This window comes from Caretta caretta, chromosome 16 (genome assembly GCF_965140235.1).
Source record: "Caretta caretta isolate rCarCar2 chromosome 16, rCarCar1.hap1, whole genome shotgun sequence".
Lineage (NCBI taxonomy): Eukaryota > Metazoa > Chordata > Testudines > Cheloniidae > Caretta > Caretta caretta.
This window is the reverse complement of record NC_134221.1, coordinates 15,546,251-15,564,606: the sequence shown is the minus strand read 5'-3', so window position 1 is coordinate 15,564,606 and position 18,356 is coordinate 15,546,251. Positions and strand designations below refer to the sequence as shown.

Genomic DNA, 18,356 nt, shown 5'->3' with positions numbered 1-18,356 from the left:
TATTTTTGGGGGGGAGAGGTGTGCGATTTCCCACCCAAACAGTGTAAATCAAAGCACTGTGTTAGGGCCCAGAACTGTAGAAATGCTTGTGGTAAGGGAGGATCCAGGTGGCCAGGGACACATCTACACTGCATTTTAAAACCCATGGCAGTGAGCCTCAGAGCCTGGGTCTACAGACTCAGGCTCACACTCCAGTGCTAAAAACAGCTGAGCAGATATTCGGACTCGGGCCAGGGTTCGGGGTCTGAAACCCAATCCCCTGTTCAGGCTTCAGAGTCTGAGCCCAAATGTCTCCACAGCTGTTTATAACACTGTAGTGTGAGCTCCATGAGCTCAAGTCTGTAGTCTCGGGCTCTGAGACTGACTGCCAGGGGTTGTAAAACACCGAGTGGACATACCTCACAAGTTCACAATAGTTTGGCAAGAGTGAAAGTGATTCACACAGGATTTGGCTGGCTTTAACATTACCATATGAATATATGAATCATTCTCCTATTTACACAAGAACCCTTCTCTCTACATCTGATGGAGGAGAAGAGACAGTACTGTGCAAACGCTTATGGGTGTGGGCGGGAAGGGGATGGAAAGTTGCAAAGGTAGGACATTAGCAAGAGGGGAAAAGGAGGGTGAAAGAACATCCCTGCAGATGTGCTTTGCAGATCAAAACATGAGAGCTCTGGCGATAGGGAAACAAACCCAGGAACTGTTACCTGAAGGGTTGTATGGAGCTGTAGATCTCTTGGGACTGGGAGACAGGCAGGCCTCCTCTCAGCCCAAGCTGAGCTTGGGCCTGTAAAGATGTGTGAAGGGAAATCGGAATCTGCTGAGCAGCAGCAGCCTGCAGGGGAAATGAAGGTGATTGAAAGGCACGAAGGCGGTCAGAAACTCTCCTGTGGGGTTAAAAGACCATCTGTTTCTTCATCTAGTCGCTCCACCAAAAAGTTATCCAAGCTGCAACTCCACCCAAATGCCCCCAGTGTCATTTCTCTGGCCAGTACATGACTGAATAGAAAGTGAATGATGGCTCAGAGAGAGAGAATAGGAATTTAATGCTCAAAAAAGGATCAGACTGACTCCCTTAGGGGACTGAAGCTCTCTGTATATAGAACAGGCCCATCACGTCAGTGATTTTCCTATCTCTCATGGGGCTCTGAAGGGATTCTTCAGAGCTCCCAGTTAGTACTGACCAGTTGGTGGTTTTGGGGACAGACACTCGTCCATAGGGAACTGGTCTGAGGTTCAAACTGGTTTTCATGTTCTGCTAAGAATAGTGCTGGGAAATTTACACTCTGTCACTCAAAGGCAAGTTTTACAGAGCTCACCCCTCTTAAACCCAGTCAAAAGATACTGGTGCAAAAACTGGTATTTCCCCTCTCCGATCAGCCTGCTCCCCTGTTAGTCGCCTGTAGTACCCACTGGGGAGTAGCTTTCATAGACTTTGAACGGAGCCACAATCTAGGTCCCCTTGGCTGGAAGTAAGTTGACTCACTACAAGAGGAAAGAATAAATGGGAAACTCTGAGAAACTCCCCATCCAGAAAATAATTAACTGCCTTGATCCTTTACCTGTTGGTAGCTCTGCTGCTGAGGTATCGTCTGAGGGACCAGGCGTGGCTGACTCGCAAACACATGGCCATCCAGATACAGGGGTGGGATGTGGTTACCTAGAATTTGAAATAAAAGGAAGGAAGAATGTGACAAGCTAACCTTATTCACTTCAGCAAAAGCAGATCCCAGGGGTACAGTCAATGGGCACAATACAATGGATAGAAATCTATAGACCTACCAAGGCCATTCATCAGTATCTTAGCAAGCAATTGGCTCAACAGTGCTACACAGATTTATTATGCCAGCATTGCAAAATAGGAAAATTACCAGACTATACACAAAATCTACTTGCCTGTCCTTCACCTTAGTGACAAGGTTTTACTCATCAGCCACTTATCCTGAGTATTACTTTTCCAAGGTAGGTATTATGGGCTGTTAAATGATCACCCATCCTTCTCCAGTGTATTTTAATGCCACCTGCAGAAAGGTTGGCAGTTCAGGAATAGGTGAGCTGAGCTACAAACTATTAAGTGCCAAGGTGGTCAGCTTGGATTGCCCTGTTGCCATCAGATCTTTGGAGCTAGAACAAGAATATAAGAATGGCCAGACTGGGTCAGACCAAAGGTCCGTCTAAGCTCAGTATTTGGTTTCCCAACAGTGGCCAATGCCAGGTGCCCCAGAGGGAACGAACGGAACAGGTAATCATCAAGTGATCCATTCCCCGTCACTCATTCCCAGCTTCTGGCAAACAGAGGCAGGTACCTGGAATAGATGCAGAAGGTGCTACGGATGCCACAGGCATAGGAGGCATAGAAACACCGCCAAAAGAGCTGTAGCTGACACCACTGGAAGCGCCGACACTGGAAGGAGGCTGGATGCCTGAGCCAGCACCTCCTGGAGAGTTCTGTTCTGGTAAACTAGGGGAATTCTCCCAAGCCTTCCGTGCAGACTCCATCTATAGAAGTGAGCAGAGAAAGCAATTACTACAGGCAATTTCAACAGAAGCAAATGATAATGGGATAGGGAGCCACTCACCTGTAGAGGCTGGTAGTCACTAAAAACTATTACCACCTAATGGCTGTTGAATAAGTGCCCACTTCACAAAAAACCCACTGCAGTTGGCACTAGTTGGCCCCTTTGCTGGGAGGCACAGCAGACTGCCCAGGATCAAAGAGGCCAGGAATACTGAATTGTTCTCTTGCACTGGGCAGGGTTGAGGTGGAGAAGTTTGCTCTACCCATTCGATGGCTGGAGAAGATGTCAGTATCAAGGGCCTCAAAATGGCATCCTCTCCCCTCTGCTGAATTCACATATGTACACACACTGTTTTTAAAGGGGCCAATTACAGACTTTGCAACTGACCAGTGAAACATCTGGACTGTTGTGAAGGTTCACTCTCTCTTTACTACTGTGGCCAAAGACGGTTGTACTTTCAAAGTGAACACAAGCACAGCTAATGCCTTGATTACCTTAAGAGTGAGGTCTGCAGTGGGGAAAGACATTGGGTTCAGGCCGATGCACCGCTGGAGATGGTGATCTCTTCGCAGAATGGGAATGGACTGCGTTAACCCTGCCTGAAAGGAGATTTATAAAATGCTGAACACTAAGAATGTCTGTAACAACACAGGAATTTAGGAAGGCAACAAGTCAAATGGAACCTCAGCAAGAAGATCTAAGTAACCGCAGCACAAACTGTTTTGTGGTTTCTCAGCTTGTTAAATGGACTATGGAGTTGCCTCAACATTGTAAAAATGTATAGCTGGCTTAACCATAAACACAACAGATATGCTGGGACAAATGCAACCTGGGTGTAAGCAGGCGTAACTCCCCTGATCTCCATGGAGCTGCACTTGTACTTACACCAGAGCTGAATTTGGTACACAGTAGCACCAGCTGTAAAGAGTGTTTTTCCTTCCACACTGGGTGAACCTATGTAAATAGCAGAGTAAGTCTGCTTATATAAAACACTTGTAAGGAAAAAAATGGCAAACCTCCAAGAAATACAAGGGGCTACAAAATAAAGATTTTTCAGAGGAAGTTTTTTGTTTAAATCACTGAACACAACTGAACCGCAAGCAGATACTGGGCTCTCAATCCATTTTCTTTTAACAGTCTGTTCTCCAGTCATCTACCCATTTTATTATGAGCTCTAAAAGCGCATGGAACCTCGCTGGCTAATAGTGAACCACAGAGAGCAGAAGCCAGTGGCAAAGACAACACCCTGAGCACTCTGGCAGCCAGTGGCTAGAACTCCACTTTCCAGGTCCAGCAACAGGACTCTCTAAGCAACTTTGCTGGTCTTCCCCTCCCCCGCAGGTGCCCCAAAGAGGGGAATTTGGTGACCTCTGACATATGCAAGCCTTTTTACTTTACACAGGCTGATGAATGGTGTTTGAGTCACTGTTTAAAGGCTTGGGTGTGTCTGAGCTAACCAGGCACTGATTTTATCAAAAATTTTTGAGAGACAGGGCCTGTATGTTCACTGCTGTTTTTAAACCATGTAAGTGGGTACTACAGCGTTCAACATCAAACCAGTTGCAAATAAATATGTTTTTTTCCATTTCAATAATGAAGATTTACTTACATTACCGGCCAAGGCATCCTGCAGTTTGGTGACAGGGTTAGCCGCAGTACTGGAGACAGAGCCAGGTGGCAAACTAAAGTCAGAGTCCTGAAAAAAGGCAACAAGCACCATTCAAATCCAGGCCCAAGGGCCCCCTGTAAGTTGCTCCTGATTAGTGAACATTTACCTGGATCATGATGATAGAAACTAAAGATTTTCTTTCAGCAAAATTTACTGACGGACAAGAACGAAATAGCTCTCCATACTCAGCGACAGGCATCCCTGATGGCATACACAGGACAACAGGCCTTAATTTCTCCCTTACTGTCCCCACCCCATTCAGGATAATAAATATCTACCAAGACATCTTGAGAACCTGGTTTGTGTCAGTAATGAAATCTATAAGGCAAATCTACAGTGCACGTGCTAGAAGCTTGCCCTAGATAATCCTTCTGGCTAAACCACCTTTTGCATCTCTACAAGCTCACAAGAGGGATTTCAAACCACCAAGAAGATAAAATTAAATTCAATCCTCACTTTAGGATTTACTCCAAATTCAATGGGTGGCACAGGAAGAACTGAGTCCACGTGAATTTCCACCCCATTAACAGGGGGGATATTCCCTTCCAGCCGTTCCGTTCCCTCCGAACCCTTTCTGTTTTTCAGGGAGCGTTCATTGCCGATTGGTCCGGGCTTGTGTTCCTTGTTCTGTCCTGAGCCTTGATCTGAATCCTTGATGGGAAAGCAGAGAGGCTGAGACACAAAGACTGAATAACCCGATCTCTACCTTAAAAATGCTATGAAAAAACAAAAACCCAATTTCACAAGGTCTCTGGTACCAGTCGCTACGTGCTCTGGCTTGGCTGCAAATCCAGATTACCTTTTTATCAGATTGCTTCTGAACTTGCTCCTTCTGGCAGTCAGCTTTTGGGTCCACCAGGCCAGCCCCATTCATCTCCTCTGGTTTGAGGGTGCCATACGGAGAACTGCGCTGAGAGGAGGTAGCGGAAGATTCCCGAGACTCCGCACTCAAGTCAATGCCACTATCCCCCTGGCTGCCTTTAAAACCCTGCTATGCAAAGCACGAAATGTGTTAAAGCCCCAGATTCAAACCCAACTCCACAGGGAGAAATACAACAGCGAGAACGTGTTCCCATTTTCCAACCACAGCTATCAAGGAGTAAGTCCTAACCTGCAGTGCCCCTTGCTATTCCAGCTCTAGGCTACCCTGAAGCAGAAACCATCCAGGTCACCAATCCCACTGCAGCTTTAGAACAATGAAAAATGCCCCACGTGGCTACTATGCTGAGACTGCCAAACTCATTTCACTTATGACCCAAACCAGATTTGAACTCCGGTCTCTACAGGTGAAAGGTCACTGCAGCATTCAGAGACATCCACACTACATTACAGCGACACACTTCTCACAGGTGTGAGGCACACAAACACAATTCCACATACTGGGCCATGCTCTGCTCCCAGTTAGGAGTGCAATTCTGAGTTTTACAATGCAGTTACTCTGGATTTACACCTACGTGTAACAGAGCACAATTTGTCCCACCATTTTAGAACAGCACCATGCTTAATCAGAATTGTGGACAGTCAATTTAAAACTGCACAAGGAGAGCTAACAGACCTGCTAAACGCGATAGCAGCAATGAGAAGCGTGAGCCACCTAACATGAATATTTTATATATACACATCACACAACACTTGAACAGTAGATTAGCTGCCCCTTACCTCAGTGGAACTGGATTCAGTGCCATTAAAGGCATTTACAGGCTTGCTCCAGGAATCGCTGCCAGGTGACTGAACAGAGAGGGCTGGAAGAGCAGAGACAAGATTCAGATGCTTGAAATGGAGCATAGAGCACATCATTTATATAGTACTGTGAATTCACATTCTACTTATAAAAACAGGGCAAGACACATTCATTGCCCCAAAATGTTTACACTCCAGGACAGACAGGCTGAGCCAGGGCACTCCAATGCAAGTAAGACAAAGTATGAAGTGAGAGAGGAGGTGGAAAGATTTTCAGGGAGAAGTGAAAGTTAGAAGGATGAAAGGGGGAGGCTTTTCAGAGAAGCACAGTGGGAGAAGGGTACAGAGAAAACAGTCTGGATGAAGGCTCAGGGCCACAGGGAGCAAGAGGATGAGAACGTGGAAGAAATTAGAACCAGGATGTAGATCAGCTAGAATTGTGCAGGGCCTAGAAGATAAGGTCAAGGAGATAGAATTTGATATGGTACAAGAAGAAACCAGGGAAGGGATTTGAACAGAAGGGTGACATGGTCAGAGCAGTGGGAGGATGATGATCTTAACAGCAATGTCTTGTACGCATGAGCCCAGAAGATCTGCTACGTCCCTTTCCCCTCTGGATTCAGGGTGGAATGTAGATGAAGCCCTTCTCCTTCAGGCACGTATGCACACACTCACCCTTCCCCCTCAACATGAAAGGATTCCCAGATCCATAATGATGAAGTGTCCCAGTGCTGGCAAATAATGGAGACCCTCTCTTACCTGGACTATTGCTCTCCCAGATCTCTGTGCCCAGGCTGCTTCCAGATACAGTTACATCGCCTTGCTCCAGGCACATACTGTTCTGCTTCTTTGCAAATCGAGGCGGGATACGAGACTGAAGGACACGTCCTTTGGTTGGTCCCTGAGAGAGAGGTTCAGGCTATAAGACCTGCTACTGATTCAGGTTAACCTGCTGCTGACAGGCTTCTTTTCCAGGCTTTTATTTAGCTCTTGAAGCAGATGTGCCCCCCCGGAGTTATCCAAGCTTGGGGCTGCCTTTACCAAAACAATCCCAGCAAGGGACACCATAAGAGGAGATTGCCACAGTGTTTTGTTTCCTGTCTCCAGCTGCTGCTGGGAGGCCCGCTGTGGTGGCACAGCAGGAATGCTGAAGAAGAGCTCTTCAGTATTTATTAAGAACGGCTGGCTTCAGCAGCAGGGAGAAGGACAGGCAAAAAAAAAATTAAACCTCCAACTCAGATTTTTCCTTAATCCTTCCCCAGTCCTGTTGACACAGCAGGATCAATTCACTAGTTCACAGTAAAAAAGAGACTGATAATTCACTGAATCAGACACCAGAGAGGAAACCAGCTGTTAGTTTACCTAGCACATCTCCTTGACACTGCAGGATTGTTCCCTATTGCACATTCACTCAGACTCTTTCTAGCCTAATTTTAAATGCACCAAGGAACTAGGCTTCTATCACATCTCTTGATAACACACCACACAATAGATCTGACTGTCTCAAAGTATTTCCCAATAACATTTTATTGCTGAATTTAATCCTTCCACTCCTAGTTAGATCCCCATTTATGCTAAAATAAATTCTCCCTCTCCGCAGAATTTACAGTCTTCAAATACTTCTAGATTCATGTCTCCATTGCACCTTTAGTCGTCACTTAGCCAAGCTATACAAAGTTTGCTCCTAAATCTTTCCTCAATTCCTCTAGTCACCTAAAAAAACAACAAATTTGTTAGAGTTCTCTTCAGTTTGTCTTTCTGGTCAATACTGTGCCCAGAACTGCACACAATATTCCAGGTACAGCTGCACCCCAGGGAAGCTATTCCCTCTCCATCCTATGACATGGTACCTGGGCATACAGAGCCCATAACTGCACTTGTCTTTTCTGCAGAACTCCAGGAATGGGCTGTTCACTTTTAGCATTATTGCTTCCCATAATTCTTCCTTCTACTGAATAGTTGTGGTTTGGATTATTCCCCTCTCCCATCAAATGTATTAGCCTGCAGTTTTCCAAGCTGAATTTCATTTTGGTGCTTAATGCCCATGTTTCTACTCCTTTTAAGGGATTGGAGAATAGTATTCAAAGGTGGTAAAATATTGAAATACAAGCAAGTCACAGGACACAATGTTGGCCCGAGTTGGTAGTCCGTATAGACCAGGATAAACTGTGTTCTGCATAGCATCACCCTGCAGTTTAATCACAATTAGCTAACACAATACTGAACCCAATTTATCCTGGTCCATATGGACCAATGAGTTGTGGTTAGAATCATGTCATTATTCTTCACAATCATGGTCAAACACAATAACGTTTTGTAACATAGACAAACTCCAGGCCCCTTTGTATTTCGGTCCTCACTAGTGTTTGCAATTCCTCCTCATTTAGAGTCACCAAGGAGTTTCATACGGTGCTTGTTTCCAGTTCTTGATGTACAAACTCTCTACAATGGGAGACTGGAGAGATGGTGATGGGAGCAATCAGAGCCTTTCTTCAGCGTATCAGTTTAGATATGTCTCTTCATACTCCACTCCTCAAGAACAGAGTAGTAGAAGGGTCAGAAGGATCCATTGGAACATCATTTACACTGACAGAAGACCCTGACTAACAATTCAGCCATAGCAATCCAGTCTCAGAACACTGCTTAAGGGTTAATGAGCAGTTAGAAAAGGGACATTTAAGTCCCTAAAAATGGTCTGGCTACAAATTATTATTTTAATCCTGGAACCACCCTTCTGTATGTGTATTTCTGCTGCCTCCTAGCCAGATAAAATCTTACTGTTCAGGAGATAAGTACAAAACCTTAATCTGGGAAAGTGAGCTTTTGTTAGTCAACGCCTGCTGAGAAGCTCTGATCTGGACTTAAGAACTCTACCTTTAAAGAAAGATTGTTCAACTGTCAGCCTAAGAGGAAAACTGGCCTACTCCCACAATTCCCGTATAAGCATTTCCAAATGGAAGAAGAAATGCTCAATTTACCCACCCAGACCTAAGAACATAAGTAAGAACAGCCATACTGAGTCAGACCAATGGTCCATCTAGCCCAGTATCCTGTCTTCCAACAGTGGCCAATGCCAAATGCTTTGGAGGGAATGAATGGAACAGGCAATCTCTGAATGATCCATCCCTTGTGGTCCACTCCTAGTTTCTAGCAATCAGAGGCTGGGGTTGCATACCTGACCATCTTAGCTAATTGCCCATTGATACACCTATCTCCTCCATGAACTTAACTAATGCTATAGTTTTGGCCTTCACAACATTTCCTGGCAATGAGTTCCACAGGTTGACTGTGTGTTGTGTGAAGTTTTACAAAATCCCTTCTTTGGGTCTGCTCACTCATTTGCATGCCAAGCTGCGTATTAGTAACAAAAGAAACAGCCAGCAAAAGCTTTGGGAGCCAAAGTAAACATAGCAACAGCCAGAAAGCTACAGGATGTTGCTTACAGGCTAACTTCCCCTGTCCAGCTACAAATCACATTTTCTATGCCTAATACTGTGAGGGTTAGTCTAACCACACATGCTGCTACTTTCTCAAAAACGTTCTGAGTGTGTATTTGTGCGCCTCTCCTTCTCAGACCACTGCAGGCTTTACGGGGGATCAGGCTGTGTTCCATATTCCCAACTCCCACTCCTCACCTGGGCAGCTTGTTCTTTCTTCCTACGTTCCTCTTCCAGCAAGCGGCGTTGCTTCTTAGTGAGGACCTCAATGAAGCCTTCTCCTACGAGAGAGCCCACTTCATTCTCTTCTGCTGTGCTTGAAACCCGATTGTCAATGATGGCATCTGAACAAGATTTACGGTTTAAAAAGGTTGTTTAAAAATGTATTCCAAAAGGGATCCAAGCTAAGGAGTGAAATAGCTTAGCCAACATCAACTTAAATTTACTTTAGAAACTAGACAACAGCAGCCTGTTGATATCTACCGGCAGGGTTACTCTGAAGTGCCTTGCATCACTTCTCTCCAATGGAATCTGAGCACACTATCCCTGGCCTCGAGAATAACAGCCTGGGACCGGCAGCCAAAATCTGGGCTTTCCATATGACACCAACGGCATTAACTCTAGAGAATAACCCAGAAACTCCCCCTAATGCTGAATTACATAGCACTGGGTAACATTTTCAAAAGAACCCAAGAGTTAGGAGCCTAAGTCCCATTTTCAAAAGTGACTTAAGTGCTTTTGAAAATTTAACCCACAGTCTTTAAAGTGCTGTACAAGGATTAACTGATTAACCTTTACAACCCACCCCTGAAGGATTATTAACCCTGAGGTTAAGTGACTTGCCTAAGGCCACAGAGAGCCAGTATCAGAACCAGGGTTGGAACTCAGTTGACTTTCAGTCCTGAGCTCAGATCACACTCCTCTGCTTTAGATGGCTATGGTTTCTCAACTTCTCTCCAACCAACCAGACTATTTTTTACTCTTGACTTGAGATAGACTGTAACGCTGTGTAGAGAGAGACATTTCTATAAGCACTCCCCTAACTCTTCCCACAGAAGAAATGTTAAAGGGACACCAACATCAAGTTTGGCTCAAAACTGGGTCTTAATGAAAACATTAAAAGCTTTTGCAAATACTTAAGACGAGTAGAAATGTTTCCATAATATTTTTTGGTCAATTCCACCGGAAATTTGTTGTTATAAATAAATGGAGAGAAAAGAATAAACCTGACATTTAAAATGACTTCAGTTTGAATCATGCTTGGTGTTACCAGTAACAGAAAGGAAGACATTGGAATGTGATGTTTAACTGGATAGCATCCCTTTAAGGAGACAAACTAAATTAGACACTTACTTCCATAATTCAACTCGAACTGTGACATGGTCTCTCCCTTTTCACTTGGTCTCTGGGCTGTGGATTTAGGCTCTTTTTCCTGCTTTTTACCTGGCCCCTCAGCACTCTCTGAGCTGGTGCACGATGATCTCTCTAGGCTGTAAACAGAGTGGCTGCTCCCACTTTTGGCGTTACCCAGGCCCCCACCTTCTTCTGGAGATCTGAGAGAAAAGGAGAGAAGGGGATTAGGTTCAAAAGGACAAGGCAGGTAGGGGGGGAAAACACAAATGGGTTAGCTTCTCCTAACTACGTTTTTAACCAAGCTGGGCAACCTGCACTTTTCCCTTCCCCAAGCCCCCCCACTCTCAATTGATGTAGATGCTGCTTTAGAGCAAAAGCCTGATTATGAGAACACTGTTGTGGGAAATGGGATGGAAACAAAACAACAGCATTTGCAATGGTGAACTTGCACACGGTTTGTACTCTTAGCTTGTCTCACAGGAAGATTTACAGGCCTATCTCTCTCTCTGTGTGTGCTCGTGCTACCAATGTCTACTACCCTTGTACAAAAGCTTTAAAGTTTCCTTGAATTCTCTTTACAATAAATGCATATTTTCCAGCAGGGTCAGCTAGGTGGCTGAGAGGGAAAGGGAGGCAAGAAAGAGAGAAACACGGAGCCAAAAAATGCCTCTTCCAAATTATTTCTCTGGGCAATTCTTCACACCTCTGACCATCAGGCTACACATCATTCCCTACAGCTCAACTGACAAGGGGCACTGGGAAGCTGAAGAGAAGAAGTGCAGAGGATTAGCAGCACGATAGGGAGAAAAAAAAATCTGGTTTAAAAAGCAGCAATATTTAGCAGCACATCTGTCTCCCCCTCCCACTTTCCCTCACTTCTCTTTTCACCTGAGTACAGTTCCCACCACACATGCAGTCCCTTTTACTAGTATCTCAGCATAACCATTATTCTGTAATTATGGAGCAACTTGCTAATAATTAGCCGGGGGGAAAAAACAATCAAGTAGTGTCATCAAAGCATGAATTATCTACTTCAGGGTTCTCAAACTGTGGGTCGGGACGCAAAGTGGGTTGCGACCCCATTTTAATAGAGTCACCAGGGCTAGACTTGGTGGGGCCCAGGGCCAAAGCTGAAGTCGAAAGGCTAAAGCCCTGGGAGGCAGGGCTCAGGTTTCGGCTTTGGCCCTTCTGCCTGGGGTGGTGGGGCTCGAGCTTTGGCTTTGCACAGGCCCCACGGCCTGGGGTGGCAGGGCTCGGGTGGGCTCAGGCTTCAGTCCCCCCTGTCCTAGGGTCATGCAGTAATTTTAGTTGTCAGAAGGGAGTCACGGTGCAATGAAGTTTGAGAACCGCTGGTCTACTTCAAAGCTTTAATTCCAATACAATGCATCTGTTCAATCTTCAGGAGGCCTGTATTTCCAAAAGCTATTGCTAAGAAAAAGAGATCACATAGGAATTGCCAGTCTGGAGGTCTACCTGGTCCAGTATCCTGTCTCCAACAATGGCCACCACCAGATGTTTCAGAGGAAGCTGCAAGGAACCTCCTAATCCCCAGTAGACTTTGGTTTAAACCCAAGTAAGTATTCACGGGAGTATTCTGACCAGCGGGTCCATACCATGCAGCACTCGTTTCTCTGAAAGGAGTGCTGCCTTCCATTCATCGCCAAGCAGCAACAATGGTTTTGAAAAAGTCTATTCAAGCATAGCTAGACCCAGGAACTCCCCACACTGCGCACAAGCCACAGCTACTGCAATGCATCAAGAAAAGCTTTGAAGTAGAGAAATCTACTTAAATAAATGACATTTCACCTCTGCATTCCCATCAGGTTATTCCAGAGGAAACAAGCCTTCCCAACTTTCCACCACTGCCAGGTCATACCCCAGCTGGGATTCACTGGAGGAGGGTTGGAGAATTTGGAGTCTGTGACCAAGATGTCTCTGTTAACCCTCTAGCACTTGAATTGATGGGATGGCACAAGCGTGATCTGCCGTTGCATTATAGGATTTAAAGAGGTTAAAGAAGGGTGGCAGCTCAGGCAGCACAGCCATTACCAACCACTCTTCTGAAACAAAGACAAGCTGGAACTCCCCCCACAAGTAGTGTTCTAGCAAAGGCATCAGAGGTGCAGCAGGCTCAAAATGTATATACATGTTTGTGAAGCCAATGACCACCACACAGATGGATAACTGGTGCTAAAAGTCATCTGTGTGTGATGAAAGGAAGCACAGCCAACATCTCTGCATGAGTCAACCCCTTCTTGCCTGCAAGTCCAGTTTGCCACAGGGATATTTGCATGACACGCATGCACAGAGCACCTGTTGTACGTCAGACTTTGAGTTTACCTTTTGCTTTTCATTAGCATCCCATTCTGCTGGCTCTCAAACCGGGAAGCAGCTCCTCCACTGGCCCTTACCAATTGCTCCCCAAACCCTGCTGGTTCAGCCTTACGGCTCTGTCTGTCCATAAGGGGCCTCTGGCTTGAGAAACTCCTTTTTGCCAATTCTCTCTTCTCTCCCAAGCTGCCACTGGCAAGGCTGCCATCCAGCTGCGCTTCACTCTCCAAAACACCGTCACGCCTCTCCCGCCTCTCACTGAAGTCACTGCTTTCGGACGCTGTCTCCCACTCCTCATTGGCATGATCTGACGAGTTCTGATAGGACAGCTCAGGAGACCTCTGGCCAGAGACACCGTTCTTCTCCACCGTGGTCAGCTTGGGTCTCCCAGGCCACTGGCTGGGCAACAGGCTGGTTCCACCTTCCTCGGGGTTCCACTGGCCGACAGATTCTCTCTCTTGTCTCAGGCGCCTGAACCGGGGTGGCTTGTCTTGTCGAGGGGGACGCCGCCTCCTGAATGGCCTGTTTTCTATGTTCTCTTGATCTGCAGTGTAATCCTCCTGGAACAAGGGCCTTCGGTTGTCAATGTGATTCTCCTCAAAACCCCGGCCAGTGAAGGAGTCCACGTGCTTGTAAGAATCTTGGATATAGTCCCTGTCAGACTGTCGCCTGATCCCAAAAGTGTCTGATGAAGGGCAGTGGCTGTACTCCTGCCATGTGGTTCCCCCGCTTCTGCCCTGCCACTGAGAAGGCTCCTTTGCCATGAAGCCTCTTCGCCCGTACCCAGAGTTGCTCAGTCGTGGGGGCAGCGACCTCCCAAAGGCTCTCGGGGCCCTCACCTTGGCATCCAGGCTGCTGTGATCATCAGAGTAGATTTTATTGGACCGCCAAGAATCTTTGAAGTCTCCCTTCTTCAGGTCACTCTCCTCCCTCTCTAGGAGAGAGCTTTCATTGCTGTTTTCAGAACCCCTCTGCCGGCGTCGCTTGGGGAGCTCCTCGTACTCAGAACCTTCACTATGTGTCTCGCTAGCAATCCTACGCCTGGGCTTGCCCCTCGGGAAGTCTTCCGGCTGATTGAACTCCCGCAGGCCCCGCCCTCTGCTGCTTCTTTGGTTGTTATAGACACCCCTGCCACCAACGGCAGTGCCACGGCCTCTGAAAGTGAACTCTCTAAAGCCTCTGCCTCTCCCTCGGCCTTGGCCTCTCCCACCAAAGGCTTGCTCCTCATCGATAAAGATCCAGTTGTTTCTTTTTGTGGGAGGGAGGTCATTAGACTCTCTGGAAAGCTTATTCTCCCATGCCCTTTCAGTCTTCTCCTCCTCTTCCTCCTCCTCCTCCTCTTCCTCCTGAGATTTCTCAGCATCTTGGGAGAAGCTAGCTTGGGAAGAACCCTTTTCGTCCAGCAGGTAATGAGTGGACTTTAGCAAGGTTGATGAATCTTCTGTATCATTCTCCACCTTATAGACAGGTGCTTTCTCTTTTGCTGGATGGGAGATCTCTTCTCCTTCTAGTTTAATCTTCTCCTGCTCTTTCTCCTTCTCCTCAACCTTGAGGGCTTTCAGGACTGGTTTTTTAATTGGGCCTGATCTCCGGGTCCTCCCCATTTGCTCCTGGTGCTGATTGTTGGTGTTTCTGTTCTCAGGAGCCCAATCCGTCCCTTCAGCAGGTTGCTTGCTGGCAGCACCTTCTTTCTTCCATGGGTCAGCACTAAATGACTGCTCGTCCCTGGGCACTTCTTCATCCGCCTCTGCTGCAGCCTCCAAGGATTTCTGATCATGGTTGATGTCCCAACCATTATACTCAGGTTTTTTATCGGCTTGTATAAAGTCAGACTCCAGGGGAGAACACCGTAAGCTTGCATGGCGGGTGCCAGAAATGCATGCATCCTGCACGGCCTCCTGGTGCTGAAACAAAAGATCCTGGCCTATTCTTTGAGAAGATATACTGCTGTCAAAGTCAGCTTGGGCCTTCTTGTCAAAAGTGTTTAAGTACTCCTCCCCTCTCTCCTCAAAGAGATCTCGCTGGGCATTTATGCCCTCTGACCTTCCAGATGAGGCAGAGTAAGAGCTGTCACTCCTGAAAAGGAACCAGAACAAAGTCAGTCAGTCAGTCAATGAGATTGAAGCACAGCTCCAGGTCCCCAGGCTGAACACAGTAAAAATAAAGAAATAAATGCAGTTTAGTTTTCTACTTTAAATCATGACAGATCAAGCCTGTAAAATTCACTGCTGGATTTATGGATCTGCCATGGCCCCTGTCTGCAATACCCGGTCAGACAGAGCTGATGAACAAAACTAAGTGGTTTCTGCACAGAAAATAAAAACAAGGGAGGTATAGTCAGGAACTGAATGTGGATTCAGCCTCCAATCTTTGTAGTGATTTCAAAATTAGCAGCTTGATTCAGAGTCGTCAGAGTGGTAAGGACCAATGATTAAAAAATGAAATAAAATAAAAGTGAGACACCCATGAGTTAGCCAGAATTTTTGACAGCTGTCTACATAAGCAAAAACTGTCTCTCCCCACTGAGGCAGCTCCTGCAAAGCCTCAGGGCAGAAAGGTAAGGTGCAATGAGAATCAGTTAATGTCTCTTTAGTTTTTAAAGTTATAAAGCTTTGATTACACATACTGGATGTAATCTTCTTATATGCAAGAACTCAATGGTGTTTTAGTCTATCACTACACAGTACCAGCACTCAAGGGAACACAGGTAACCAAAAATACCTTCTCCTGCTCTTAAGTCTTATGGATAACCCCAAACCCACTCTTCAAGGGAAGAGGAGCTTCCAGCACAGTGTGCATGGCAGAATGGCATGGTTTTGCCCTCACCTGGTATGCAGTCCCTCCACGCTCATGTTCTCAGTCTGTTTTTGATGTGGTAATGGGTACCCTTTGTTCTGCAGAGATGCGTAGCTTTCCTGGCCCCACACTGAGGCAGGGTCCATTGAGGCAGCTTTCCTTTCCTGCTGCAGCGATGGCTGGCAGTTCTGCTCTTCAGACCTACAGCCACTCCCATTGATGGAGTCCTGCTGAATCATGGGCTTCATGATTCCTGAACAGAAGAAAGAATTCAAACCGTAACACTAGAGGCGCACAGCCAAGCAGAAGTTTACAGCCTTAGGGCAGGTCATCTCGCCCTCCCTCCTGGATGGTAGATGAATGCACCCATGAAAACCTCCTTTTAAAAAGGAAAACTGAGATCAAGAGATATATAAAGAGGAAAGCAACTGCCTCAGAATGAAAGGGAAGCAAGGATCCCTAGGGCCGCTATTTAGAGCGGCTTTCATAGCCAAGCCTAAGCATAGCAATACAGAACTTCACTGGCTTGGGAGCAAGGAGCGGAAAGAGGGGGTAAGAAATACAAAATAACCACAAACATAAGGCACTGGTTTACTCATCCTACTGTTTACATGCCCATCTCTGGCAGATTAAATACAGAATTAACAAGTGCTAGGAGCATATAACCTGAGGCAGGACTTTTTGGCTTGTCCTACCTTTCTTTAGGAGATCTAATAAGGTTTTGTGAGTAAAACCATCTCCAGCCCACCGTTTCCCATCCTTCTCTACCACACCAGACCCTTCCCCTCCATTCCTGCGGGGGGTCTCTCCCTGCTATGAAATGAGAGCCCCCAGGCAGCACATGACTACATGTGGAGGTATTCTTAGGCATTCCCTATCCCACCCCAAACTCCAAGTACAAATCCTAGTGCTGCCCATTCATCAGTCCCCTACCTCCCTTTTGACTCTTCCCAAACCATGGAGAGGGTCGACAACAGAAAGCAAGGATGAGAAGTCTAGGCCAAGGTAAGGTTGGGTAATGCAGAAGACAGGATTTCAGGACGGCAAAGCAAATTGGGATAGCTCCACCCTCTCCAGGGGTCCTAAATTGCATCTCAGTAGCCAAAAACCCACCCTCTTGTCTGGCACAGCACTCCTTTGTGGCCTGAAACCTTAGGAAAGTGATCAGTCCTCAAGGCATTATACACCTGGGAACTAGTCAGAACCCAAAAGAACGTAGCTTGCTCTTTGCAATTAATTTTTCCAGGTTACTGAACGTAAAGGTCCTATCAACTCTCAGTCTCATGAATCCAAGTTCTAGGAAAAAGGCCACAGATATGGTCCGGAAACTGAGTCAGGATAGCACCAGAGAGTAAGAAAGCACAGAAAAAAAAACAAAAAACCCAACAACTTTACCTGAAGGATGAAGGGCCGAAGGGTAAAAATCCACAGGTGTGCGGCCCTGAGCCATACGAGGGTCCATGTAAGACGGCATCATCATCCAGCGAGGATCAAAGCCAAGCATCTGAGGGTGTGGCGGGTAGAACGTACGCTGAGGATGGGAATGGGACGGTGGAGGATAGACCTGCTGTTGCTGCCAGTGCTGCATCTTATACAGCTGCTCCTGGGTAGGCAGAAAAATGAGACAGGTTAGCACAGACCTCAAACATTTGAATATAGCAGGCCATGAATCATGAGTGCATTTTCTTTGGCCTAGGCCAGCTTGCACACAAGCTTGCACTGTAAACTCAAAAGAACCAAAGAACGTAGCATCTTTTCACCTTGGGTAGGAGCAACAACAGATGTGGGCAGTTCACTACCAGGTTTGATAGGGAGCAGCCTGTGCTTCTTTAGATGCACATGTCAGCTCACACTGAATTGCTCTCTTCTTCTCTCAAGTATTCCTGATGCTGCTAGGTCAGAGCATTACATTTCACAGCAACACATTGGACACACAGGAGATTTTTAACAGCATTTTTCTCTCAAACATAATTTATTAATCTGGTTCAAATACTGTAGATACTGCTTCTCACTGGAGGAAATTTGATCACTTGATATTTAGTGCATATAGATAATACTATTAATACTAAAACTTATTAACCAGATAGATTACATTAAAAGGGAAATAAGTTCAGTTAGGAAATACTAAAAGATTTTAATGTTCTCTTATGTATTATTCTGAGAGATGAAGCAACCATGAGGTCATCCTATTCTATTACCCTGACAGGGCAGGATACAATCCCCTGATAAAGGAACATAACATATATTTATCCGATTTAACATATGATCTTAGCCAAAAGTCCAGGTAGAAACTACACACAGAAGGAATTTTATATTCTGAGAAAAACCTTCAAAATGTAAAAAAAACAATTAAAACAAGTTATATTTATTCGTCAAACTTGACTCAATTTAAAAACAAAACCAAAAATTATATTTACAAAGTTTACCAGATGCTGCAAATGTTTATTAAAAGGTCAGCTTCCTTCTCTCACTGAACCCCTCATTGAAATCATCATGGAGTGTTTGTCACAGTATAAGAGTTTCCACTACAGCTTAGTATCCCAGAGCAAGATTACAACTTCTCTGCAG

The 18,356-nt window shown here is 45.8% G+C and overlaps 1 protein-coding gene and 1 long non-coding RNA gene across 8 annotated transcripts in view; one reads left to right on the top strand and one right to left on the bottom strand.

The window, feature by feature from the left end:
* The window catches only part of PRRC2B (proline rich coiled-coil 2B), a 68,505-nt gene that overhangs the window by 10,924 nt on the left and 39,225 nt on the right, over window positions 1-18,356 (bottom strand). For 5 of the 7 annotated variants that reach the window (XR_007352958.2, XM_048822368.2, XM_075120467.1 and 2 more), the window contains 14 exons: window positions 17,184-17,391; window positions 15,819-16,041; window positions 13,002-15,068; window positions 10,662-10,861; window positions 9,507-9,652; window positions 6,631-6,772; window positions 5,851-5,933; window positions 4,991-5,182; window positions 4,648-4,842; window positions 4,132-4,218; window positions 3,017-3,121; window positions 2,310-2,502; window positions 1,566-1,663; window positions 711-838 (listed from right to left, as the gene is read on the bottom strand). Coding sequence is in view for 6 of the 7 variants with exons in the window: in XM_048822368.2 (XP_048678325.2) it covers window positions 711-838; window positions 1,566-1,663; window positions 2,310-2,502; window positions 3,017-3,121; window positions 4,132-4,218; window positions 4,648-4,842; window positions 4,991-5,182; window positions 5,851-5,933; window positions 6,631-6,772; window positions 9,507-9,652; window positions 10,662-10,861; window positions 13,002-15,068; window positions 15,819-16,041; window positions 17,184-17,391 (4,067 nt within the window). In the remaining variant the exon portion in view is untranslated. The remainder of the gene's footprint in view (window positions 1-710; window positions 839-1,565; window positions 1,664-2,309; window positions 2,503-3,016; window positions 3,122-4,131; window positions 4,219-4,647; window positions 4,843-4,990; window positions 5,183-5,850; window positions 5,934-6,630; window positions 6,773-9,506; window positions 9,653-10,661; window positions 10,862-13,001; window positions 15,069-15,818; window positions 16,042-17,183; window positions 17,392-18,356) is intronic. The other 2 variants (XM_048822366.2, XM_048822372.2) reach the window with 2 other exon arrangements.
* LOC142069436 (uncharacterized) overlaps window positions 1-18,356 on the top strand; it is a 33,216-nt gene that overhangs the window by 11,540 nt on the left and 3,320 nt on the right. The window lies entirely within an intron of this gene.